Source organism: Crassostrea angulata, chromosome 4 (genome assembly GCF_025612915.1).
Source record: "Crassostrea angulata isolate pt1a10 chromosome 4, ASM2561291v2, whole genome shotgun sequence".
NCBI lineage: Eukaryota > Metazoa > Mollusca > Bivalvia > Ostreida > Ostreidae > Magallana > Magallana angulata.
The window spans coordinates 34,485,339-34,512,851 of record NC_069114.1 but is presented as its reverse complement, the minus strand read 5'-3'; the positions used below and the strand labels follow the sequence as shown (position 1 = coordinate 34,512,851).

Here is a 27,513-nt window from a genome sequence, read left to right as displayed (position 1 = left end):
TAGAAAAATAAGTTGGCATTTGATCTAGATCTCGGCTATGCTTTTCATGATTATTTTCATTATTTACATACGTTTAATTTATATACGGTATTAAAACAAAGCAACCCGATGAGGGATTGGTCAACTGTTCCAAAACACAATTAATAGTTTCTTTGGTGATAAGTAAAGGGGATGAAGGTGAGGCCTTCGTAACCACCTCACAATCACCGTATCTCTCAAAAAGCAAAAACTATAACAAGGAACGGGAGTTTGCAAAACTTATTAGGTTATTTCTATCTGTGTTGGGTTGTGTTAAAGTCCATAGAAAGCAAGGCGAAGCCATATTGCCGTCTATTAGTTGCTACTTGTCGACTAGAAATATACATGTATACGGCAATCATGTGACGCGTATTTAATTTCATTCAATGAGGTTGTACATTTTATTCTAAGGCAATACAATAAATAACGCTTCTTAAACGGTCTAATATTTTGAACTTATGCCTAATCCCAGTTGTAATTTTGTACAATAAAAATATGTTCAAATCAACACAATTTGAGTTCCTCTAAAATCTAAAACTTAACATTACTCAGCTTCTGGATAATTAAGGTCACACTCCGTATCCGAGGCTAGCTCTGTAGTACATTTCCACACATGTAAAATAAACCAAATATGACTATATGCAAGCTGGGACCATTATTTACGGAGTGAAGTGACCAGCTCCAAAAACCTTTAACCTCTCCAGCATCCTAAACCTATGACCCAGATTAAGTATCCAAGCCTGCGAGTTCATTTGTATTACAAGATGCACAATCCATCAAAGTTTTTAATGGTATTGCCATTAACAACTTAATGTATAACATTTTTGAATAAGTTTTCTCATTTTGTCACAAATAAGACAATTCATTACTATGCCCCGAAAATATTGTTCAATCACGCCGGAAACAGTTATTGTATTGCCCTCCCTGAAACAGTTATATTACATTTTTGAATAAGTTTTCTCATTTTGTCACAAATAAGACAATTCATTACTATGCCCCGAAAATATTGTTCAATCACGCCGGAAACAGTTATTGTATTGCCCTCCCTGAAACAGTTATATTTCAAAGGAAATAGATACATGTATATTGCCCGTCTGAAACTTTATTATTATACCAAAATGTAGTTACTCTATATAACGCGACATCTGATTGGTTCAACTACTAGACAATCACGTGCCAAAGACAATAAAGCTTCATATTTCCGTGTCATCGTCATATATTTCATCATATCCTACCACCTCGAATTTTCAATCTTTGCTTCTGAGAAATCCGGAGGATGAGCATATGATGAAATTATGTCTGTTCATTTTAAAATGAACCGAAATTGGTAAACCATTAATAAATTATCGAGTAAGTGAGGATGTGCTCCGTTTAGAGAGTCCCTTTTACCTCGTATAACCGTATGACCGTAGTCGGACGAAGATCTTGTAGTTTTCAGCACGTGTCAATTACTGTCAATCAAAGTCCACGTGGTACAAATAAACGATATAAAATTATTCCGGTTTGTACGACCCTTAAATTTCCGGAAGCTCAAAATTACGTTAATTAAGTATGTGAAAGGGATTTTTATGTATTTCAACCATTACAATCAACGTTATTTCTTATTTCCTAACGATACAATAGGTACATGTAAATCTGAAGATATTCACACATATGTTTTCAGCTGTACTGTCTCTTTAATTACATTATTGCTTTACTAGAATTGAAAAACAATTAAAAACCGATGTATTCTACGTGTAAATTATCACCTATCATTCGGTATACTAATACGGTAATAAACAATTTGTTGCATGATTGTGAGTAGAATATAATTTATATGAAGATTTATTCCCCATTGAACATATTTCCCGAGGGCAACATTCAGCAATCAAGCCTGGCAAATGCACAAGCATCATTAGATGCACCATCCATGGACTTTTGGTGAATATAAGACCAGTAATAAATATTTCTAGACAAGTAATAAATATTTCTTGACAATCGCAACTGTGTTTCCGAGCTCTGCCGGAAAGGCCCGAGAAGATGTGATTGATTACATTCGAAGTGTTTTCCCGGGCTCTATCGGAAAGGCCCGAAAATTGCGATTGCATAAAAATAGTTCAAAAGATATTGAATAATACATCAACTGCATGACGTACTGTTTAAAAAAATGTACATGCAATAGGATTTCAAAAACAATATCGTCGGCAGGTGATAATGAAAAAACAAACAAGATAACATTTGTAAAAACACGTTTAATTTAACAATTACATAACTACCAATGAAAAATGAGCGTTAAACCTGGTATCAACTGAAGCAAGGTTTGTAATCTCGGTATATTATGCTGGACACAAGATGACGTCATTGTCACACGCTTTAAATGAATGTCTAACAATTAACAAGTCTTCGGTACCAACACACACATTTTTTTTTGATAAAGATTGACTTACGAATATAACAAACGACTAGCAAAGACAATAATTAAACAATTAAAACATGGAAAATTTTATGATTCAGTAGTCTAGGTTCTCACAGCAAAGTGGGGGTTAAATATCAATGCCGCTTCCTGTCGCGCGCTGGAAGACAGGTCAACAGTATATAGATTTTGTAAAATTCGAAACTAATTTTAAATGAAATATATATATTTATATATATATATATATATATATATATATATATATATATATATATATATATATATATATATATATATATATATATATATATATATATATATATTGACTTCATCAATCGAAAAATTGATCTGTCTTTTGCGTTCAACTCTCATTATATCAAGAAATGGACCTAGAAATCTGGTTAATGTCACAGTTTAATCTACTAATATGTCATTCGGTAGTTTATACCAAAACAGTCAACTCTATGCCAACAACGGAACAAGATTCCACATAAGATATCATCAATCAAATATAAAATGTAATATCATGTATCAGAAATAGGAATGTCGAGATAAAGAAAGGTGCTTTTTCTTCTTCTTTTTTGCTGTTTATCATTATTGTCATGTAATGTTTTGTAGTCTAACTAGCTAGAAGGTTATTGATTAGAAAGACCACGATTTTAAAATATAACAATTATCCAAGACGTACATAGTATATTGACATTATCATATCCTGTTGCTTTACCCAATATGAATTCAGCTGAGTTTAGACTCCTGCTGTTTTTCAGTAATTGTCACGTGGATTTGTGTGGGAATTTCCTCTTCTGTCGCAAGCTCTGTTTTCTGGTCTGAAAGACCATTTTCTTTGGCTGCTTCGTCGACAGAGTCGTTAATGAGTTCATCTTGTTTATCATTATTAGTAATAAAGACCTCTTTGTTTGCGTTCGCTACACTATCAACACTATCTAATTCGTTACAGTTTGGTTCGGTTTGCCCATTTAAAGTCACTTTTGTGATATCCTGCAGTCTCGATCCCTCCTTGCTATCCGCATCACTCTCCTGTGGTTTGGGAGATATGTCTTTCTTTGCCTCAAACGACGTGAGGCCGGAATCTTCCGGCATTATATCATGGCTAAGTACTGATTTGTTGATATTTTCTCCAATATCGTCGTCAGCTTTTTCTGCTATCTTTTCTAGTCTGTTGTCTGCGTCGGTGTGCAAAGGGGGCTGATCGTCTGCATTTTCAACAAAAGAATTCAATATGTTTTCTTGATCGGTGTCATTTGGAACTTGTTCGCTGCCATCACGTGCAGAGAAAGCCCCTACTGGGGTGGGCGGGGGTTGATTGTGCAGGGACGCAGAATCGTCAGGGACATCTCTGGGGCGTCGGTAGTACGTTTTGGGGGCGGTGCGGCCGGTAACCGAAGGAAGAATAGACTCTGGGCTACTCTTGAAATTTCGACTTCCTTTAAATGTAACCAGCACTACCTCTGCAAAATAAATGGAGCATATTGCATAACAGTCTAAATTTAATACCGTAGGCATGAATATAATTGCGGCAGTTAAATTGTGCGAGAATATACAAAATCAAAAAAAAAAAAATTAGATATTTATCATTGTCTTTAACTTTGCAAATCCATATCGTGAATTTAGTTTTATAAGATATAAAAATAAAATCCAAGCTCAAACTTAGCATATTATACACGCGTATGCTTTTAGTTAATACACAATACATTAAAAATGATGTAGATTAATTATTGTAAAAAAAGAAATTTCTAGATATAAAAAATAATGAGAAAGAAAACAAATTCGCGAGAGACGTCGTTAGCACTAGTTGTTATGAAAATCAAGTAAACAGCTGTTCAACTACAAGTACATGCGACTGCAAAGAGCCATTATTACAAGACCCGGACTTTCGGTGTAATAAAACATCTACTAAGTCTATTAATTTTCATTAGCCAATGACTGGATGACATAAGAATGAAACAGATAGGCCTAGGAACCTAGGAACGTCAGAATAAAGTACCAAGAGTCAATGGTTATTTAAATAAGCCAGTAAACTAATATTACGTGCAAAACTGGTGCCAAATGCAGTGTGCTTGATGTGTTATAAGACACTTTAAATTTGTGCTAAACTCTCTCTCTCTCTCTCTCTCTCTCTCTCTCTCTCTCTCTCTCTCTCTCTCTCTCTCTCTCTCTCTCTCTCTCTCATAGCATAAGGCTTGCAAAATTTAACCAAAATTGAAAAAAAAGAAGTTATCTTAAATAAGTCGATATTAAAAAGACTTGATAGGACATTAACGTTTGTAATCTTGAATTGGGTAACATCAAACAAACATCAAGTTTACTTTGCCCTTCCAAGACATCAAATTTTTTCTTGCAAAGTTTATTTAATTAGGTAAGTTTTTATAGCCGTAGTAGTGATTTTCATACGAAATAAATTCAATAAATTGTCATTTGTTAAAAATTAAGGCATACTACAATAAAGATGACATTTTTCACATTTTTGCTCTATTATTTCTATTAAACGCCTACTTTCTAAAACATTGCGCAACTACCTCCTTTAAGGTTCATAAACTGAGGCATATATATATAATTACTTGTATATATACTGTACTACATATTATAATAGCATATAAAAATTAATTCCTAATTATATTCTAGAAAACGTAAGATAATTTTGTAATTCATAATGCAAAACCAATTAATGTCGCCAGCATTCTAATTGTCTAAAGAATGTCCTTAATATTTACGTCACAATCATTTGAAGTAATTTTCCATTTCAAAATATTTATGTAGATGGGTGTACTTTTTATGTCAAAAGAATTAGTCAGTTTTTTTAAGCTAAGCGAAAAGAATAAAAAAAATTTGCTGTTATCTTTAGGAGCCAAGCAACAACTGGGGGTTGGGTGGTTATAAAAAAAACCACAGGGGTTAATTAAGCGCCACATCTACGGTACGGCAACCACCACCAAGTGCTACCGCTAAGCTACCAACTTTTCTTAGGTTTCTCATTCTCACTTTCAGTGTCGCCGTGAACCAAGTGACAGGTGGTGGAGTTGTCCCCCCACGCACTGCGGGGGCGGCCCCCGGGATGCGGGGAGGGGGTGGAGGATAGCAACCTTTTACCGGGCGCCGTGGACGGTCGTTTCTCCATGGGCTTGGATGCGTCGTCCACATCAGATCTGGGAGAATCTTTGAAAAAACCCGAGAAACAAACAATTAACAAATAATAACAGAAATTACGAAATGCTCAGTGATATTTCAATGTTTCAAAAATTACACTTATCACTTAAAGCGCGATTTCTAAATTAAAGACTCACGGGTGCACTTTTGTTATTTGTCTTCTTTAACAAAAACACGATAAATTGGTGATATGTGGCAGACAAATCCATCTTATGTGGGGACAAATACAATGGCCTTGTCAGCTATGTTTATACATGTCGGATAATTTTAATGCGATTCTTGAAATCGGCACCTTACTCTTTTTTCTCTTGCAGGTTTTTAGACATACACTGAAAAAAAAGCACTTCAGTACCGTAAAACTATATAATTAGGTGATTTCTAGGAAAGTACCTGGGGGTACTGCTGGAATATTTTGGCCTTTGTCCCTTGATCTTTTTGCGTGACCTGTCATAAAGATTCCTTGTGGGTTTGTCCTTGGCATATACACTCCATATACCGACAGACTTTTAGCATCAAGGAAATGCGCCCTGAAAAAAAACCCCAAACAAATATCTAATTTATCAATTTTGTAATTAATTCAATTTGTCGGCAAAACAAAACGTATATATTACATAAGATTAATGAGGTTTTCTAAAAAAAAAAATTAATTTTCTTTCTTTCCAAGTGACATAATCCATTTGTATTATTCAGTATGTTAAAATATAGTGAAAAGTGCCCAAGTCTCGTTTTTAATAGGGAAAAATGATTTAATTTTCCACGATGTCGACTTTGCAGTGTACTTTTACATGTACAATGGTTTTCATAAATGTATAATATGTAGTACAAATATTCTAAAGAAGTAATTTGTACTTTTATGGATAATCATAAACAACCTGTTTCCATACTTAACATGTAACAAGCCAAAGTCCTAAGATACGTGTAAAGAAACACGTTTTATCTTAATCCATATTAACAAATATAATTAACAAAAAACAAATGAACGCTGTTCTGAAGTTCATTTTTATAAAATGTTTTTCTCATTCATTGCTCTAGAATTCATGACTTGTCTGGCGACACTAAACACGCCATCTTGATATTACTTATGGAAATTCGTCAGGATTCATATCAAAATGCCAATTCTGTTTTTGCGAGTGAAGGAAGAGTCGCCATTCCTCGCTGATCCTCCTTAATTCTAAGATGATTAGTTTCAATTTATTTTTAGTTGACATATCACATTTGTAAAACAATATTTAGACAGGATAAGGCTCTTTTGTTTGAAGAAAAAAAAAGAAGATATAAATGGCATCAAGGTTAACTGCAAATTGTGTTGAGAAAAAAAGCGGTCGCCTGTAAATGGATTTTGGTAAATATTACATTGAAATTAATCGCGGATTCTCCATTTTTAGCTTGTGATTCTTAGGAAAAAAACAATACATGTACATAGATAGGAAAAATTGAATATTTATTCTCTACAACTAGAATTTCTATATTAGACATATAATACCCTTGAATTTATTCCAGTTCTATTTAGGAAAATAGCTTTTAACTTGTAATTGGAAAACGTAGCTCGGCATACTCTCGGTAAAAATGAATATTGAAGGGGCAAAATTTGCATCTACTTTCACTTCAACAGTATTGTTTTTAGATCTAATTATAAAGATCAAAGGTTGATACATATCATGTTGTTTTAATTCGTAGTGTCTTTGCTCATATCAGTTAAAATTACCAATTATGAAGAAAGCAGTTAATTATATCTGAAAATATTTTTCTCCTTTTTCACATCTCTAAACTGTTTTATTTTCTAACTTTTCTTGGTGATTAACAATATATCATATTATCTATATAGATCGTATTGTAAGTGATGAATAGGGCCAATATCTCTCCTTAACGAGCCCACTCCTTTACCTGTTGTATCTTGCACCTGTTAGGAAGGCGTGTGGCGACTCTCCCTCAGGATGGGCAACCAGAACACTGCAAAAAGTCGAAAAGGAAAGCAATCAAAACAAGTTCTTTTAATTAACATGCAGGCAAGGATTCAAACGAAACACGTCAGTGGTATTGATTCCAAGTTATCTGATGATTTTCAAATCTTTCATTACATTCCTTGACCACTCTTCAGGTGTACTTCTGTTACATGTATGAATTGATGTATTATTGTATATATTAATTTAATATATGGAAAAAAAATCGGACTTCTAATATTTTTTATTTTTTTCATGCCATGAGGTTATTTGATATATCATCGCGTGAAATAAATTTTACTTTAAAGTTTTGTGCTTCTAGAAAATAACAAGGCAAATTCTGAATTGAGGAACGGACGTTTACTCGATGCAAAAAATTGTTCATTAATCATATATAAAACATCATGCAATATGTACATTCATATCTTAGCATGCAGTGAAAACAAGGTGGAGATGCTATATAATAATCTGTAAATGTATATAAGTAAAATCAAGATCATGGGCCGTATACAATTAATTTTCATTGGATATTTATATGTCCACTAAATTTATAGGAATCTCATGCATATGCATGCAGTAGTGTATGATGTGTGGTAGAATTGATGCATGCAATCTAGGTTTAAACCTGTCTCCCTTAAACATCTATTATAAATACATATACATCAATCAAGTTGACCCCTCTCCATAGCTTAAGTTTTGACATATACACACAAAGTGGAACATATATACAGTGTAAGACAACACATATACTCTGTGCCTCATTTTTGCCCATGCAGCTGTTGACATTTTATTTGTGTCCACTCACCTTCAGTGAAAAATCTAATGAATTGAAATTCACTCTGTGTCACAAGTTGTCAAATAAATATCACATTTTACTTTAATGTATTAAACACTGTAGTGAAAGAACAAAACAAACAAAATTGAATGAAAGTGACATGTATTTTGATGAATGAATTCATATATTAATTACATGACTTATGCAGGTTAAGAGGGCTGAATAGCTGTGGCTGTTTTTAGACTGTATTAATCTTCTTTAAAAGAAAAGCTTTGTATAAAGGTAAAAAAAATATATGGTTAAGTTGACCATGCACTCAGCCTCCTTAATTGCAGATTTAAGATGTTAATGATCCTCCAACAAACCCCTTTCATTAGTACTTTAATCAGTGATATGATGACAAGTGACAGTATCATACTTACTCTTTGTTTATCTGGTTTGTTGATGGTGAGTTCTCTGACTCTGAAACACAAGAGATCTTTCTGAAGTTTACTTAATATAATCTTAAAAGATTTGAATTTTTTTTCTTCAGTTTTCAGTTTGAATTTTACAGCTAATTATTTTAATCATGCAGATAAACAGCATTAATTCACAGTAAAACAGAAAAGAAAGCAATTCTTATGCATTTGCTAACTAAGATTCATCTAAAAGATCAATTTGAGAATTTTTTTCACAATAGAAAAATTGAGACATATTCCTTATGATCTTTAATAGTACCTCATATAGAATAAAGCTCATAATGGCCATGTATTAAGGTTATAGTTATATTCATATATATATCATTACCTTCAATATTAAGAATATAATAATTATATCTACATGTACTAACAAAAATATTGAGAAACTAAAGTAATTAAGCTTCTTCTGAAAACAAAGACATTCCATCTGCAACCATTCTCTTATACAAAGTAAACTATATCTAGATCTGCAGATAAACATTTAGTATCTTTCATTGCAAAGCTAGGTTTTCAGCTAACATACATTCATGTACATGTATGTTTAAAGTTTTGAACAAGCTTATTAATTAAGCTCTGTTGACTTGAAATAGACAATATACTGATACATGCGAATTTCAGTACATCGCCTTTTCCATTTCCTTTCTAAATTAATGGCAAATAGCACATAATTTGCAAGGCCAAGCATAATTTTATCCAAGCTTTTCGCGCAATCATTTCACAAAATATTTTGTTTGTGTACCAAGGTATTCTTATTTTTGACTTGCAAGATCTAAATTAAACGCATTGGGCTAAATCTACAACAATGTACAATTATATATGGACCCTGAATTGCTGTAAACCATGGAAATATTTTATAAATTTACATTTAATATACAAAAAATACAATTGAAAGAATGGAAAAAAAGTTGAGGCCACCTCTAAAAGCTTGTTTGCCCTCTTTGTACTGAATGAAGAAAAAGTACCCGACTTCAGATATTAACTTTTCTAAACAAACTGAGAATATATCTTTTTTAAATCTAGAATGCAGTTAATTTTCAATATTTGTTTAATATAAAGCAACTCTGAACAAATTTAAAAAATCCTTATATAGTAAACCAAGGTTTCAACAGTTTTTGTTGGGAGAGCGCAAATGAACAATTTATTAAAGGTGGCCCAAGTATATATATATATAAAGAAGCAGGTGATCGTGAACCCCAGGCATCTAAAGAAAATCCATCAAATACAGTGAGATCAACGATATATTCCACTGGTGATGTTCCAAATATGTTGAAAGCCAAGAAAAAATATTCATTCCATGCAAGTCAGAGTAAAAAAAAAATCCCATAAAAATTCAACCATCAGCCATACAGTAGTGAGAGCAGTAAAAATGTATAAGTGACTGAGTAAATATTGAATCATGCTCCGTTTTTTTAGGGGTACCTCGACAAGACAGACAGTGGTCTGTATAGCGAAACGTATCAGGGTTGTCCACCTCGTCAATATCAACAGCTGAAATAACAGTGCACAATGGCCATAATAATATCTTAATGTAGTGACAGTTGATAATGAGAAAACACTAATTCAGTATCTGCATGGATCTAAATATGCATTTGTTCTGATACTAGGTAGAGTTTTTCAAAATTATTTCTAATTTTTAAATTAGATTAAAAGATGAATTCTAAACAAACTGACATGCTATTTCACAATTAAGCCATATAAAAGACCCAAATTATATATAGCTCATTAAAGCCTCATTTTGTGGTGATATGGAGTTTGTGTTTTTTAAAACACTTTTAGGTTCAACAAATATATAGTGCAATTCATATTAAATAATTAAAATTGATTTATTGTTAAAAATAGTTTTTAAAATCTAATAAAAGAGAGTAAAGAGATACTCCGAGTTAAGAAAAGGCCCTGAATATGCCAGATTAAGCAGAAACAGTTCCAAATCCTCATTTTCTTAAAATTAAAGTAATTAAATTTCTTCTTTCATTACACAGATGATATTCAACTTTGCCAGGCAAGACTCAGATGTGGTGGCAGATTGACCTTTTGATGTAATTAAGTGAAGATTATATTAATATACATATATTCATTATATGGCATCTATTATAAATTGCTATGCATTAATTACTTATTTTGAATTAAAAATATTTATTCAATTTAATGAATATAATTGTCAACAATTTTACTTATGTCAGTGCCAGATGATAAAACTCATGTACATCATGTATACACTTGACTCACGTACTTTACACAACTAGATATGATTCTATATGTATATCAACTGTCTCATAGATACTTTTAAACCTATACAGATAGTACATGTTTTGACAATGACATTACAAAAACACATGCTGCAATAATAATAATAACAAATTTGGTGTAAATAAATGAATATAATTCATTGGCATGTGACATATAACCTTTGAATTTGATAAAGACTTCACTTACTTTTGACCAGCTCTCTTCGGACATCGTAAGAATTTACAGGGGCCGATGCGCATCTTTGTCTTGCTCGTAGTAAGCTAATGAAATATAAATTTAAATGGTATGAATATAAAAAGATCATAGGCCATTATTGAACTATATATTTATAATAGAAAGTGTCTACAAAACAAGATCCAACTAACAGAAAAAACTAAAACATCATCAACTGTGAGATTTATCTTAGTGGTAAAATAGTTCTAAGGGAGGAAACTCAAGGAGCTTGTCTTACGTTGTGCGAGTGGGTCGTCCATATTTGAGTTCTTTGGCAGACAGCTGTGAGGTATCTGTGGCTGTTAGGTACTGGTGAGGAGAAGGAGGGTGGTAAAAGGAAGAGCCTGTATTTCTTTTTCTGGGAGTATTCCTTGCAGAGGAAGCTGGAGTGACTGAGCGCCTGATGTTATGTACTGAACTGGTTTCACTTTCAAGCTAAACAAGAATCAATATGAGATCAGAATTCTGTCTTCATGCACCTATAATCAATAATCAACTTTACATAATGCAATGTATGCCCATTTATTATATTTATAAAGCATCAGTTCTGCCTCAATATATAGATTATGTTCAAGTACATGCATAGGTGATCTTATATATAATTAATATAAATGTTCTTGTTTGTATATCATATATTATCACAATATCACTTATTAAACTTCTATCATGAAGAGCATTTAAGAACTTTATATACTAAATAGTATATATTGGTATAGGCCTATGGTTCATAATGTAATTTCTAAATCAATATCCAATCAAAATCTCTTTAAATCGATATTATCTCACATGTTAAAAAGTTGAAAGGCTTAAATTACTGTCAATGGTAGTTTTAAGGATATTAAATGCTTTAATCTTATAAATCACTAAAATAACTATAGGCCTAAATCCTTTAATGATTTAAGTAGAACTAAATTGGTAGATTACTGATGCAACACCTATACTCGAAAGAATCTTATCTCCATAATTATGTAATATATATATATATATTGCAAAATCACCTACATAGTTGTTTGAGTTATTGAATAAGATGTCTTACTTTGCTGGTACTAAGTAGTCCATGGACATGAAATGGGGATTCCCCACTATGAGTTATCTCTTTACTGATATCAAAGGCCCAGGCTGGGGAACCCCGCCCATCAAAGAACTCCTCCCGAAAGAGTTTGTTGATGTCGTCTCGAAGCTGAACATGGTATTCAGAGGTTTTGTTGAAGGAATATGGACTTAAAGGATGTTTCTTGCTTCCTGCAAGTTAAAACAATATTGAACTCAAAATAGTCACATATGACACATAAACTCATTTTAAAACAGTTAAAAGCACGTGCCTCTATTAAAATTACATGATTTGATTTATTATGCTTGGAATCTAATTAAAACAATAAAGGTTCTGCCAAACGGAAAAGTGTTGCTTGATAATTATGCAGAACATACCCCTCAAACCCCCGTGGGGTTTCGGTTGTGGTTCCGTTTTTGTTACCCCATTGTCAAAAGTTAGATCCAAGAGGCGTAGGTGCGGTTTTTTGCCGCTCCCTGCGCGTGAGCCTTTATTGATCATGATACGAGAATTCGCTTCATTTTATGCTCTGCAGACATGCTACATCCTTCAGAATATCAGTGAACAATACCATCGCCTTAGATGTCAGCCATGTTGTTGATAGCGTTGTCAATGGCGGTAGCGAAGGTCAAGGGCAAAAACAAGTACTTCATGCAAGTAAGTCGTACCAAGTTTATTCCAATATAAATCGACGACATGTCGCAAATTTTGTGCAGCATTTAAGGTACATCACTACATCAACACATGTATTTTTTAATACACTACGTCACAAGATGGCGATTTAAATGTTTTGTTAAAATGTTTATATCGTACAATTGGGTTGTATATCGTCGTAGCTCAGTGGTAAAAGTATTGGGCTTCTGGGCCGCAGATCATGAGTTCGAATCCACATGGAGCACTTGTTCATGTCAACTTAATGAAATTTTTGAAAATGTAATTTTTCATCAAAAATTGCACATATTTTTGCATATTTGCTTCTTATCCATTAAAATCTTATTCATAATCAAGTAAATTTCAGCTGATTTGAGAAAATATTTCACGGTGTAGTGAGCCACCTTAAAGAAAGAACTAAATTTTTGAGTCTTTTTTTTTGAAATTCAGGCATTTACCTTTGAAAATTAATACCCCATATTTCTTCTTCATTCTTCATGTAAATAATACATGTAATTCCCACGTGAGAAATAATTTTTCTAAAGGAAATTTTGAAAATCCCATCAATAAATTTCTGAAAATCCTATAGGAATTAGCCTATGTACATTTCCTATAAAAAGTTCTGTAATCCATGAATGAATTTTTTTTAACTGTTGAAATTAATTTTTTAACGGTAAAAATCTCACCTGACAGGTAACGATGATCATTTCATGCAATTAACTACAAATAATACCATCCTAAATTGTAAACACAATTTTTTATGACATGGTTCAGAAACAAAGTGGAATAAAACTTTTAATCTATTTACATTCTTTGGTTAAGGTACATGTTCTAAATCATAAAATGTGCGGTTGACTGTTTAATAATGTACATGTAAGTACACGGGAAAATGCTATACTTTCGTGTGATATAATAATAATGTATGTGCGTTAGATTCAAATATTCATTTTGGTCACTCCGTATTTAAAAAAATTGATATCTTTTCTACGAATTGTAAACATGAAACAACAGCAATTAAATATCGCCCGCTTACGCGTACAATGTTTAGTGTACATGACCTGGGATTTAGGGAGGGGGGGGGGGGGCGGCACCTCGGCTCACTATCCAGTCCAGTCCTCCGAGGAAAAAGTTAACAACATAATTAATATACATTTTACTAAAGAGGGGAATTTCTATCATTAGTATGATAAAATACCCGGCCGTTTGTAAAAGACCTATGTTGAATTCTTGTCTTCTTATCAGAAAGCCCCAATTATTAATCTCGGACAAAAGATAACCTGTTTTCTACGATGCCATGACATACAAGCCCCAATAACCAATCACCATGTTCTTCATTGTAATTGAATTGTCGTTGATTTCTTTAATTACCATTGTGCGTGCGCAGCCACCGCCAGTTGATGCAAGTAAGTTCACCACATTTTAGTTCAGAATAAGATGGAATTATTTTTGTAGGTCTAAGATTAAAACTAACCCTAATCTCACGTGACGTGATGTCACGTGTGAAAATAGTTAACGGAAAGTGCTTGGTTTACCCAAAAATGAAAAAATAAAAATAAGGCAATATCCAAAATTCTACAGAAACAAGTTCTCTGAGCATTATGTGCATCACCTTATTTTCAAAAGTATGCTGTCAAATTGTGGCCGTTACCTGTCAATCTAATGGAAGCGAAGCAACCAAGTACATGTATAAACAACAAAGCAACAAAGTTAATACACTACTATTTGTTATAAGCCTTAGTCAAATTTAGATGTTTTGTACTATAATGTCAGCCTGTGAACACAGAGTGGCCTGTTCAACATGTTCAGTGCAGGCGCTGAGAACCACGAGCTTTTGCGAACATTGGTAGAATTGAGGGATAGGAATATCTGACGGTACTCATTAATAGTATACATGTATAATTTAACCACTGAACAGGTCTCTCAACTTCGAAAGGAATTACTTTGTAGGCGGATGTCCAGCAGGATTTAAACCACATGGAAATCTGTGCTACTTTGCCTCGACATCAGAGGCCAACTGGGCTGGAGCTATGGTATATCTTTTTTCCTTCTTTTTTTAAAACTAATATTTTTATCTCCATTTTTCTCAATCTTTATATTAGATAATCAAGACATAATTTATTGTCAATATTGAATGTTATTTGTAGGGTTATTGTCAGTCTATAGGGGCAACTTTAGCTACGGTGAACACTTTGGACGTACAAACGTTTCTAACGGGACTAATTAAAACTGGGTATACAAGTAAGGAAATGTTTTGATCAATTTTTACTTTTATTTCGTTTGAAAAGGTGTTCTGGCTTATTTAATTCATTATATACACGTACCATTCGATTTCGTATTCGGGACAAGTGGCCAGCCAAAGCACGACATGAGGTGTGTCAAAACAAAAACAAAAACCAATGATCATTATGATAGCATACTTATTTTACCTCTATTTATCAGTGGTACTCATCTGTATGACTTTAAAAAGGGCTTGCAGTTGTAATGAATAAGTTTATGCACGGGTCTCTAGTACATGTTCAAAAGTAACGGGGCGTCATCTTTTATTTTTTCGAACACTTCACCAGTTTAGCTTGATGGTTTTTAGTGCGTCTTAATTGCATTTTTTTGGAGTGGGGGGGGGGGGATCCAGTTATCAAATAAATTATGTAAAAAGAAAGACGATAAAATGTGACTGGATTAACTAAACCTTTTATCGATGTTAACAATATGAATACAACTAGAGGCAATATTCTTATTGAATATGAAATGCAAACTACTACTACTACTACTACTACTACATATAGTAGTAGTAGTAGCTAGATATATAGTCTTATGCTTTGGCACCTGAAGTTACACAGGATGAAACTCTACCATTCAGTCAACTGAAATGTGACTGAATGATTAGTGAAAGGTGTCTGAATGGCATGTGCCACTCAGTCACCTTTCCAGTCAGACCATTCAGTAAACATTTAGTTGACTGAATGGCAGAGGTTCATCCAATGTTACATGTAAATATTTTTCTCTTATGAAAAAATGTCCTACCTAATAATATACACATTGACAATATATGTACAGTGTATTATTGGGTAGGAGTGTGGAATTTCACTGCGAAAAAATATACTTGGTCAGGTAACTAAATCTTATGTTACGAGAAAAATGAATTTGATACTTTGCTTATAATTGTAATCAAGATCTGTGTACATTTCAGATTCAACAGTAACACTGAACACAGGGAATGATTATATCTATCATTATCTTATTGATTCGGGCATTGACACCACGGGCCATTACTCCTTCACGTTTGACGTCATGGCCTGTAATGACGCTCACATTGCCTTGTCACGTGACAAGATTGATACCGCGAACACGTACGAGATTGTGATTGGTGGATGGTCGGATTCTCAGTCGGTGATTCGGGACTGCAAACAGTGTGCTCATATGGATACTGCAGCGCATCAGAACCACCCTGTAGACTGTTCCCAGTATCGCTCCTTCTGGGTCAGTTGGACAAATAACATTATCAAAGTAGGCAAAGGGCATGATGTGGGTAAAAATAGATTTCTGATTTGGAATGATACTTCCCCTCATGACGTCAACTATGTTGCTGTGGCGACCGGCTTTGGTGCTACAGGGAAATGGAAATTTGAAAGAAGTGAGAAAATCTTTAGATAAATTTTTAAGTCAAATATTTCAATTGTATTTCTTGTTAAAATAAACAGCACAAAATCCAAGTCGAACTTGAAAGCTATCGCAGATTACTAGTATATTCTTTTTAAGGTAGCTACATGCCTGGTCAATTTTGGCTTGGGGGTTCAGACCTAGCCCTAGAACAGCAGTGGATGTGGCTACCAGATCAGACCATGTTTGACTACACAAACTGGGCACTGGGGGAGCCGGACAACCTATACAACAGACAACACTGCGCCCTGATGGACAGTTCCCGCTCCTATCAGTGGACCGATGAGGACTGCGAGGAAAGCCGGAACTTTATCTGTCAAATCGAAAGAAATAGCGAATGAATTCACATAATTTTATTGAGGCGTTCATTTATTACGATATGTTTACACGTATTTTCTCGTCTTTCCTTTTTTGGATTTTTAGCTCACCTGAGCTAAAGGGTCATGCGAGCCTTGTTTACCGTAGTCGACGTTATTTGTGTCCTTTTAACTTGACCAAATTCAACTAAACTTTACACAAAGCATTAAATTGTTCAATAAAGTTCAAGTTTTAGGAAATGAAATAAACAGGATATTGTGTTGTTTATAAAAAAAGTAAAAAGTTAAAATCAGGGACAACATTTATTTTTCTACAGTACAAATTAAGAAATTCATTTCTGTACAAACACGAACCAATGATGGTCCCCGGTAATGAGTGAAACATAAGTACATGTATATATATATATGGAAAAATTATCAAAAATATTCTAGGAACTACAACTTAAGAATGTATGATATATTTTATGTGAATGCATACTGATATATAAAATAGTGTCAATTTTGTCCAAATTCTTCTGAAGAACTATAATTTAGCTGACAATTTGCTAAACATGTTTGTCCCGGTAACTTTCCAAACTTTCCAATATACATTTTTCAGTTGCGTGCACATGAATGAATAAACTTAAGGTCTGTGAAGTGGATATAATTCATAAAATGTTGTATAGTTTAATGTAGGATTTAGGAGATCTGAAATACACAAAATGCAAGACCGAATTTTGTGATATAATAATATGAACTGTTTGGCATGCAGTGAGAACCACGATTAATTAATCACAATGGTGTAACGCGGAAAGGAGTAACTTACCGCGGGGAGAAACGAGATCCACGTTGCTTGTTCTGTTTATAGTTTATATTTTAAACTATGACCTGCAAACGAATTTTATTGCCATTTGAGGGATGAAATTGCAAAGTTTTTCGTTTCAATTCTGAAATTATATGATAGTAAAATCTCCCCGGAAATCGGTGCACTAAGAGTCACCGTATACATGAATTCTTTAAAATATAATATTTACCTTTTCAACTGTCTTTGTGTGTGATAACATTACGAATCAATTAAAACCCCTATAGCCCAATGATTTTATAAAAGATGAACAACACAAAATGGGCGTGCACGGTAAAAGAAAAGCATTATTGGCTTCGCTGCGTAGCAATACATTGAATGTGCTTTATGAAAAAAGTGTTTTTAAAACTTTGTTTAAAGCGTACAAATTGGAAATAATATCGATATATGTATATTCCAATGCATTACACCAGTGACTATTTCAATATTTAACGTGGACGTACAATTGTTGAAAATTATATAAATATAAGTAAAATACATTCTTTGAATATTATGAGGCGATCAAAAACTTTCGGGATTGATCAAATCTATCAAAAAGCCATTTGGGCTTTACTGGATTTGATCACACCCAGCCGTATTTGATCATCTCATATTACTCAAATAATGATTCCCTATTCCTTTAGTAAATCCACTGTCTGTTTTAACGCCAGAGAGAGCTGACGTTCAAATAAATTGCACGTTTACGTCTGGAGAATATAAGGATTTTATACTGTATAACTAACTCTTTGCTGACTTGTGTATTGTTTTTACCAACCATCAGTTTGAATAATCATTTAAGACAATCACAATGTGCAAAAACGTTTAATTGAATTAAAGATACTTTTATCAGCATTTAACCAGAAACCAATGTTGACAACAGGTTTATGGTGATTCTATTTTAAAATTATGTAAGTGCGAATATACAGAACGTCCTTCTTGGTATGTCTGGAGATAAGGTAGTTCCTTCTCTACGCCACAGCAAGTTCAAAGGTGATACATGTGCACCAGTATAAATAAGAACGACTCTTTTTATCACTCAATACCTTTATACTGGTATATAAAGTTAAAAACGTACAGACACCATGAGAGGGGTTAATATCATTTTTGTATCTGTGTTGTATTTTTCGATCGACGACTTGTTGAGCCATTGTGGTGAGTACATGTCGTTCTATCATAAATTCTCTATGTACAAACCAAATCCACATAGCCGTTACAAATAACCGAAGTGATGAAAAGAAACCTGTGCTTCATGATAAATCCCTGATGATATTTTTTTTCTTTTTATTAATCTGAATGTCTCTAATGAATTTTCAATGATAAAAAAAAATAAACTATAAATTTTACAAGCCATGGTAAATCAAAAAATTGGTTCAATGTAAATGCTTTTCCACCACACCAAAAAGTTACTTGTTTTTAAAAAAACCAATGCAACGGCACGTGCATCTGGTCAAGAAGTGAGTTGTACCAGTAATGTTGTTACCATATAAAAAAGGCTTACGCCAAGGTAATTTGGATCTCGATGAGACCTTTATTTAAAAATCAATAAAAACAATGTTTTAATTTCATTCTTCTTCAATTAAACATGAAAATCACTGGGAGATGAAAAGATGGTAAGGCAAATTTTTTTTAAAAATTATAGTTGACGCTACATGTCCTGGAGGATTTACACTGTATCGTGGACTATGTCTGGCCCTATCCAATCAGACAATGCTAAGCTGGCCCAATGCATTGGTACGTGTTTATTTTATAACACTCGGTACGTTTGTTTTACTGCGTGCACGTGTAAAGGTTACGATGTACGGCACATTAGTTCTAGTGCAACTTTAGATTAATTAATAAAATGATTCAAATTGAGACAAATACAACAACCTTCTAGGGAACTTGTCAAGACTTAAGTGGAACTCTTCTTACCATTGACAATGCCCAGAAACAAAAGAATGTAGAGGATTTCATTACTGATCACTACAATGGTAAATGATCACTATTTCTGTGATTTTCGTTTTTGTTTTGAATTTCATTATTTTCAATCTGTAACAATACAATGCATGTTCATTTCATCATCTGTTTTTTTTTTTTAAACAGCTTCTAAAAGAGTTTTGGATCTTCCACCAGTTTACCAATACCATTACATAGATGAGCTAAGCACCTACATCAGACAAGAAAAATACATTCAGTTTGATATCAAAGGCTGTAACGACGCTCATCTTATTCTCTCAGAGCACCGAAATGATTCATTTTCCTCATACGAGATTGTCATCGGGGGTTGGGGCAACACGCAATCTGTAATAAGGGATTGTAAACAGTGTATTTCCATGGCGACCGCGTTCCACAGTCCATTGTCTTGCACAGAGTTCAGACCGTTTTGGGTCAGCTGGGGTGGCGGCACCATAAGGGTGGGAGAAGGCTGGGAGGTGGGCACAGGTACATTCATGGAATGGTCTGATCCAACGTCACATCCGGTCAACTTTTTAGGAATTTCATCCTGGAATACTATGACGTATTGGCGATATTTCAAAGGTACATGAATTTTGTGTAGGAAATTGAAAAATTGAAAACAAAATGAAATATTCATCCTTATACTTTACAATCAATTTTGCACATGTTGGTATTTTAGTATAATAGTCAGAGAGATGGAAGTATTTTTCATTTAGACAGTGGGCACCTATCTTATATTCTTCCAGAATAGTTCTTGATTGCAGAAAAAAATTTCAATATGGGTTGTTGCATTCAAATAAATTTGAAGTATCTCTCAATTTTGCTCAGCAGAATTTCGTGTAAATTGTCTAAAGATATTTTTTTCACACCTCCAGACCCGTATAACAGCAATTTCTGGCTCGCTGGTTCAGATCTAAGACACCATGGACAGTGGGAGTGGTTCCCAGAGGAGGATTTTGTGGTCTTTGAGAATTGGTTACCAGATCAAGAAGAATCCCAACAACATTCACCAACGCGGCACTGTATGCAGATGTCGCTTTATAATAACTTCAAGTGGGTCGCCGACAACTGCATGCAAAATCGAAAGTTTATTTGCGAACATTTATCAACCTCAAAGTCTCCGTTTGGTTGAGGAATGTGATGTTGATATGGACACTAAACATTATCAGAAATAATGTCTGAAGTTCATTTCTGAAATTCGTTATTTTACGATATATTTATAAAATAATAATGACCACACTATACTGTGATATTTTATAGGTTAAAAATTTCGCATTTCCAAATCGGTAATCTTGTGATATACATTTGCAAATAAATCAATTAAAACTTTTACAAATTTATTAGTCCATAAATAATTTTTCTGTACATACACGATATTATTGAAATTAGCACTATGCCGAATAGTAATTCCATGCCAAAGTGGCATTTTTGCACTCGTCTAAGCTGCATGTATCGAAAAATTCAAATATGCCATATGATAGACCATTGCCTTAAGAGTATATAACCACCTTTGTAAACTGTTTTGATAAACATATACGAGTATGTGTTAAAATATAACCATTTATAATGTTATTTTTTTATTGATTGATATTAAATCTTTTTTGTTATTAAATGGCTGATTGACCAAACTTCCTTTTTATTCCTTCTTAGTTTGAGTGTAAATATAGTTTCTGGTATTGCAGTTGCAAGTTGTAAGTGTGTATGCATATGTTTAAACAACTTGCCAAAAAAAAAAACCTATCGTACGGTGAAAACAAATTAACTTTTCTTTTAACTTTAGTAACGTTAACTCTACCTTTCTTTTGTGGACAAAATTCCAAATGAAATATTAATTCAAATAAATCATTATGTAGAGATATCTTATATACAAATTTTACTACTTGACTTTGTATTTGGAAGAAAATTCTATTGTAGCCTAGTCAAGTTTAGTTGAGACGTTTTAAACCATTTCTTCCATTTTATGTTGCTGTGTTTCGTTTTACATCTACCTTTTACCAGTTTCATCAAGCGAAAAGAAAACCGCAATGGTGCTTTGTATACGCATACCAGCATACCATTTTGTGGAACAAATTAGAGTTTGTTTCACGATGAGCATACTTGAAATACATATGCATACATGCAGAAGTTTCCCAACTTCAGCAAATGCTAAAAATATTGATGGAAGATTGTATAAGACAATAAGGAAATCATGCATATATGGAACCGATTTCATGTATTTTCAAGAAGTATTTACTATCTTGCAGAACACAGCACTCTGATAAGTGAAGCGATAAGAATCTTTCTTATACAGTGTATATACGTAAACCATACTGTACAGATCTTATTACTGACAGTAGAGGATAAGTTATTATTATGTTATAGTTTTATATATAAAAAAAGAAACATTTTATTGACATGAACGGCGTTTATAAAACATTCATATTTGTGATATTTTCTCCGATTAACCTTTTGGGCCTATATGGTGAGTATAATTATGTTATTTTTAGTACAAAGAGATCATTTCAAGAATCATGATAACAGGAATGGGAAATACGTTGAGTAAAATTTTGTTAATAATAACCAATTAAAAATATTTATTCATATAAGAATGTAATTAATATGTATTCTGTCCTTTTGTAATAAAAATAAAGAAAATGAAAGTCACTGGGTGATAAAACCATGAACATTCAATATTTACAGTTGTTGCTACCTGTCCTGGAGGATTAACACTGTACCATGGCCTGTGTTTGACCTTGCCAAATCAGACGATGCTGATGAGCTGGCCAAACGCAATGGCAAGTGATTAATCGCAACTCAGTACTGTTTACGACCCCTTTAGTTCTAGTGGTCCAAAGATGCAAAACTTTTCAAAAATATATCTTCAAATGACGTTAACAAGAAAGTTTCGTAAATAAAAGAATATTTGACTTCATAATATAATTTATTTAAAATATAATTTTCCTGTTCTTTCAAAAACCTTATAGGGAACTTGTCAAGACTTAGGTGGAACTCTTCTTACCATTGACAATGCTCAGAAACAAAAGAATATAGAGGAATTCATTGCTGATCATTACAATGGTAAGTAACTTTTTTATCTTTATATTTAAAAAATTGTACCAACTTTATAATCTTAAATAAGTACTACCATGTATGTACTGTACAAATAGTATGTTCTTTTCTGAAACAGTTTCCAGAATTGATATGGATCTTCCACCAGTTTACGAATACCATTTCATGGATGGGCTAGATAACTTTATCAGGAATGAGAAATACATTCAGTTTGATTTTAAAGGCTGCAATGATGCATACGTTATCCTCTCTGAGCACCGGAACAATTCAGTCCGGTCATACGAGGTTCTCTTTGGGGGTTGGAAAAATACATTGTCTGTAATACGAAAATGTAGACAATGTGCTCCAATGACTACTACATCCCACAGTCCGGTGTCTTGCACAGAGTTTAAACGTTTTTGGATTAGCTGGGAAAACGGCACAATACGGGCGGGTGAGGGACGTGAAGTGGGCGTAAATACATTCATGGAGTGGTCTGATTCAATGTCACATCCGGTCAACTTTTTTGGCATTTCATCTTGGAGAACCGCTCAGACATCTTGGAGGTTTTTAAAAGGTATTTGCTATAAAGACCAATTGAGATAAATATTGAAAATTTAAACAATAATTTTGGTTTAAAACGGTTTGTCATTCAAATAATATATTAACAACAAAAATCTACACACTCTCACACTTTCATTACAGTTTATTACATCATTACTATATTTGTTTTTTTTATATATATAAATGTGTTCATTTATTTTTCTTTTAATTTCATATTCTTTCATTTGAAACTGTAGACCCATATAACAGCACGTTCTGGCTAGCTGGTTCGGATCTAAGACACCATGCACAATGGGAGTGGTTGCCTGAAGAGGATTTTGTGGGATTTACGAATTGGCTTCCCAATCTAGAAGAATCCCAAAAACGTTCACAATCCCGACACTGTATGCAGATGTCATTTCAGAATGATTTCAAGTGGGCCGCTGACAACTGTATGCAAAATCGAAACTTTATATGCGAAATTAGCAAACATGAATCATCAACAAAAGCTCCGTTTGGCCGAGGCGTGGGTTGATATCGTATATGTGTTAAAACTTAACTATTTTTATACCAAAGTGAAATTAAGAATGTTTTGCCCATTACTGTCGTCAGTATGCTTTCATATTTCTTCAAGTATTTGTTCACATGAGCACACATTGAATTTACACAGAAGCCTGAATTTTCTTACCAGAATTGTTTCCGGGTATAATGCTACCAAGATCCTATTTGTTTGGCCCAATTCCGTCTATCCAGTTTCGGATGTGAGTTATTTCTATGTCATTAAGTCCAATGAATGGAAGTTGTAGAAAATTTAGAGACATTGTAAGATTTTTCCTTCATATATTAAAAAAACCCTACTTTAATACATTGTACTGTCAAAGATAACGATGTTATGTTTAATGACTGGTTAAAGGAATTTTAAAATAAAGCTTGCATTGGGGTAAAAAAACAAACGATAAAGCTTTTTCGGTCCAATCATATGAATCTTCTGCAACATGCACTAATGGTTTTTAGAATATTGTTTAGATTTTTATTAAGTTTATCAATATTTCCAGTACTGAATTCCATTGCATTTTCTATTGTTATCGCATTAAAAATATTTTAGCCATATATGTTCTCCAAAAAAATGACCACTTTTTAAAATCTCATTTCAATTTATTTAACCATTACAATAAAAACGTGCAGAAACATGTTCTATTTAACCAAAATGACTTGATGATAAGATATGTTTCAACAAATGGATTGCCAGAATCGTTTCTCTCTATATGTCAGCATTACGAATGTATGATTTAGACAAAATGTTACGTAACCTTAATCATACCTTCCTTATTAAATCAGACGTTTGAAATGTTGAGTAAACATATACCTTAAATTGATTGGTTCTATTTGAAGAACGTCAGCAATTTAAACTGCCATATTTTTCTAGAGAAGAGTGTGTGATCGTTTCAAATACCTTTGCAACCATGCACCACACAATCAAAACACTGACTGAAAAAACGGACTGCAGGTCTGGAAAGCAAAGATTTTAATGAAAGGGGCTAGCTGTTAAATATTGTTTCCTAAAGATTTAAAAAGAATGTATCCAACTACTACAGTGTCATTTTAAAACGTTAAACAGGTTTGGTTACATGTTGGCATCTCCTTATGCATGTGCAAAAGGTAGAACTTTATATGGGTATATCAGGTAATAAACTCAAAGAAAATCTAAGCTGATGCAAGCGTGTTGAAATGTTTCCTATTTATTCAAACAATACTTGTATATTTTATACTTGCCGTTTCAACCACCAATAATATTTGTAATCTTGGTCAAATGTCCTTTAACCCTTAACGTATCCTGAATTAGTTTCATAAAAGCTAGGAGGTTAAGATCTCAATTGTTTTTCTTGTTTATCATTTATAATAATATAATAGGCTCAACCAAATAGAAATCAATAATTTTTTAAACTTCAGTATTTATATTTAAAAACCTCTAAATGAACTTTGGTGATTCATGCGGGGTATACAGGTAGCGACATTGCAAAAACAATGATACATAACCTGCGTTTGCGGGTTATTTAAAATTTTTCTGTCATGGTCTCTACTTTCATAACCCGCATGGCTTATTAAAGAAAGCATTTAATTGTTTATCTTTACATTTTTATTTGAACAAATTGATGACTGAACAGTAAGTAAAAGTAACTAATTTATTGTGAATGTTCGTCAGTACGTAAGATAAAAGAAATTATAGTAATGTCATCTTATATCCGACATCACCATGGTTATTTCGTGCAATCCGTTTATGCAGGTTTGAGTCCTGTCAGATTCTGTAAAGCTATGAATTACAAGCTATTTTTGTAAGAAAGATGTGTGGAAGGGGGGTCTCGATGTCTTATCCAAAAAAAAAAAAAACTTGACAAGCTTAAAATAAATAAATAAAAGGAATTTCTGCATATCATGAAAATCCTAAACCTGTTAACGTTACACTATAATTCCATTTTCACTATTGATTTCCCTGATTTATTTCAATTTTTAACAATGCTCCCAATCAAGTTGTGAGCCATCTCGATATATTTGAAGTAAAGTATCTCTGAGCAATTCATCGAGGCATTTTGTTTGAGGAACGCCCATAACTCGTCAAACCCGATTTTGCCTCAAAAAGAGAGTCTTATACCCTTCTTTTGTTTTATACATGTACATACAATATATTAACAATAACTTCCAGTTCCTGTGTCAAGCCCAAATCTTTGTTGACACAATTAATAGCTGAGATATTGATACAAACTGGCTTCCATACACGGATGTTTTTGTTCCGATTCTGCACCATGTTGAAAAGTATGTGTGTTAAATAACTTTCAAACATGCATGAACACTTGTTTTAATCATTTACACACATTCCGGGATATTGAGCTCTGTCGTTTTGTGAATTCGTCGGACCATTAAAAGATTGACGTTTTATGATATAAACCGAGCGTTTCAAAGTCAGGAGAAAACCTCATTGGGATTCAACTGTTGTGGTCGCTTGCTTGTTTGGTTCTTTTGGTTCAAATTAATGAAGATAAAGTTTAAAATCAATAAACCTCTAGATTTTATAATTGACTACAAGAACCTAGATTCTGTGAAATAGACTATAAACACGAGGCACGATTTTTACTGCGAAACTGAAAGGGTCAAATAAAACCACGTGGTCTAAAATTTGAATGACAATAACATAACGATATTCACATACGATGACATAATATAAGCCGCAATGTGAAGTCAGTTGAAACGAGTCACAGGTGGTTAAAGCATTTAAAAAATGTAATTTTTTCCTTGTGTGTATGTGTCTTTACACGTGGTACACGTTTTTGAAAAATCTATTTTTTTTTTGTTTTTACATTTTAAACCTAAAAATCTTTGGAAAAAAAATAATTAACATGTTGCAGACCATATTAAAGACTCTTTGTTTTTAAAAGTGAAAACAAGTATTCCTTTTAAAGGAATGACCGGCATTATATCATCGGTCAGCATCAAGAAATGTCTATATATAAATTTATAAGTTCATTATGCTATAAATAGTATAAGCCGGTCTCGGCAATAATTTGCTGCTTTACAAAATAGTGTTGAATTAATTTGAAGCTGGTACTGTATAGTAATCAACGTAGTGCAAATTGTCATGTGTGCACAAAAGGTGAACTTTACCGTATGCATAGCATGGAATCAACCGAAAAAAGGCTTTAAAAATGTTCTTCTCTACAACATTTGGCCAGAAATGGAGACATTCTCATTGAGTGTATATTTGTTCAAATTATAATCCCAGAGAAAGGGTGGGGGTGGCAATGGCACAAGGAGGTCGAATTTTTTTGTAGGATTTAAAGAAAAAAACATTACTAGGTGAACACTTACAATTTTTTTAAGTGTAGATGTAAGATGATCTTTGTGACGTCATATTTACATTAGGTCGTGTTTTGGACAATTTGTTACAACATACTTATTTTCTAAATGGTTTTAGCTATCCATAAAAAAAATTGTAAACAACAAAATACTGATATTCAAGGTTACATACATTATTCACACCTGGAGACAAATTCATTTCAATGTAATTTCTGTATTAACTTCAATGTTTTTGGGTGTTAAAATAAAGAAAAAATACCTAAATTAGAGCAAAACGTCATGATATTTTTTTTATATTTCATGCAGGTTTCATTAAACCTAAAGCGCATATAAGTTTTAAGCAGTGGTAAATCTTATTTTGCTAATAACTGTTTGAGGGCTTATATATGTAATTATCACTTTAAAGTAATATTTTCCTATATCATAAGGGCTAATAAATGGATTAGAAAAATTTT

General features: G+C 33.1%; 4 protein-coding genes across 7 annotated transcripts; 3 read left to right on the top strand and 1 right to left on the bottom strand.

Moving 5' to 3' along the window:
• Positions 1-2,229: 2,229 nt before the first annotated feature.
• On the bottom strand, positions 2,230-12,895 carry LOC128180724 (uncharacterized). 4 transcript variants are annotated; one of them, XM_052848865.1, is made up of 10 exons: positions 12,637-12,895; positions 12,245-12,450; positions 11,447-11,643; positions 11,182-11,255; positions 10,168-10,236; positions 8,713-8,752; positions 7,460-7,525; positions 5,966-6,102; positions 5,387-5,584; positions 2,230-3,879 (listed from the first exon to the last, which is right to left on the bottom strand). In XM_052848865.1, the coding sequence occupies exons 1-10, from the start codon at positions 12,758-12,760 to the stop codon at positions 3,146-3,148; spliced, it is 1,845 nt and encodes a 614-aa protein (XP_052704825.1). In that variant the 5' UTR covers positions 12,761-12,895; the 3' UTR covers positions 2,230-3,145. The 4 variants fall into 4 exon arrangements, with proteins under 4 accessions (XP_052704825.1, XP_052704826.1, XP_052704828.1 ...); XM_052848866.1 differs by having other exon boundaries at positions 5,411-5,584; XM_052848868.1 differs by having other exon boundaries at positions 5,519-5,584.
• A 1,262-nt stretch (positions 12,896-14,157) lies between these two features.
• Positions 14,158-16,923, top strand: LOC128180739 (uncharacterized). Its single transcript, XM_052848888.1, has 5 exons — positions 14,158-14,313; positions 14,858-14,940; positions 15,055-15,148; positions 16,098-16,541; positions 16,667-16,923. Exons 1-5 carry the CDS (start codon positions 14,235-14,237, stop codon positions 16,906-16,908), a joined length of 942 nt encoding a protein of 313 aa, XP_052704848.1. The 5' UTR covers positions 14,158-14,234; the 3' UTR covers positions 16,909-16,923.
• A 1,780-nt stretch (positions 16,924-18,703) lies between these two features.
• LOC128180738 (uncharacterized) lies at positions 18,704-21,259 on the top strand. The gene is made up of 5 exons (XM_052848887.1): positions 18,704-18,856; positions 19,344-19,435; positions 19,581-19,674; positions 19,787-20,221; positions 20,515-21,259. The coding sequence occupies exons 1-5, from the start codon at positions 18,787-18,789 to the stop codon at positions 20,769-20,771; spliced, it is 948 nt and encodes a 315-aa protein (XP_052704847.1). The 5' UTR covers positions 18,704-18,786; the 3' UTR covers positions 20,772-21,259.
• Positions 21,260-21,921: 662 nt separating this feature from the next.
• On the top strand, positions 21,922-25,009 carry LOC128180737 (uncharacterized). The gene is made up of 5 exons (XM_052848886.1): positions 21,922-22,100; positions 22,319-22,413; positions 22,603-22,696; positions 22,806-23,243; positions 23,467-25,009. Exons 1-5 carry the CDS (start codon positions 22,034-22,036, stop codon positions 23,742-23,744), a joined length of 972 nt encoding a protein of 323 aa, XP_052704846.1. The 5' UTR covers positions 21,922-22,033; the 3' UTR covers positions 23,745-25,009.
• The last annotated feature ends 2,504 nt before the right edge of the window (positions 25,010-27,513 follow it).

Coding starts and splice junctions, on each gene's coding strand:
- LOC128180739 (XM_052848888.1), top strand. CDS start 14,235: ATGTTCTTCATTGTAATTGAATTGTCGTTGATTTCTTTAATTACCATT. Junction 14,314..14,857: donor GCCACCGCCAGTTGATGCAA/GTAAGTTCACCA, acceptor ATTACTTTGTAG/GCGGATGTCCAGCAGGATTT. Junction 16,542..16,666: donor GAAATGGAAATTTGAAAGAA/GTGAGAAAATCT, acceptor ATTCTTTTTAAG/GTAGCTACATGCCTGGTCAA.
- LOC128180724 (XM_052848865.1), bottom strand. CDS start 12,760: ATGATCAATAAAGGCTCACGCGCAGGGAGCGGCAAAAAACCGCACCTA. Junction 11,644..12,244: donor GACTACTTAGTACCAGCAAA/GTAAGACATCTT, acceptor ATTCTTGTTTAG/CTTGAAAGTGAAACCAGTTC. Junction 7,526..8,712: donor ACAAACCAGATAAACAAAGA/GTAAGTATGATA, acceptor GACTTTTTGCAG/TGTTCTGGTTGCCCATCCTG.
- LOC128180738 (XM_052848887.1), top strand. CDS start 18,787: ATGAGAGGGGTTAATATCATTTTTGTATCTGTGTTGTATTTTTCGATC. Junction 19,675..19,786: donor CATTACTGATCACTACAATG/GTAAATGATCAC, acceptor TTTTTTAAACAG/CTTCTAAAAGAGTTTTGGAT. Junction 20,222..20,514: donor GTATTGGCGATATTTCAAAG/GTACATGAATTT, acceptor TCACACCTCCAG/ACCCGTATAACAGCAATTTC.
- LOC128180737 (XM_052848886.1), top strand. CDS start 22,034: ATGAACGGCGTTTATAAAACATTCATATTTGTGATATTTTCTCCGATT. Junction 22,414..22,602: donor TGAGCTGGCCAAACGCAATG/GCAAGTGATTAA, acceptor AAAACCTTATAG/GGAACTTGTCAAGACTTAGG. Junction 23,244..23,466: donor ATCTTGGAGGTTTTTAAAAG/GTATTTGCTATA, acceptor TTGAAACTGTAG/ACCCATATAACAGCACGTTC.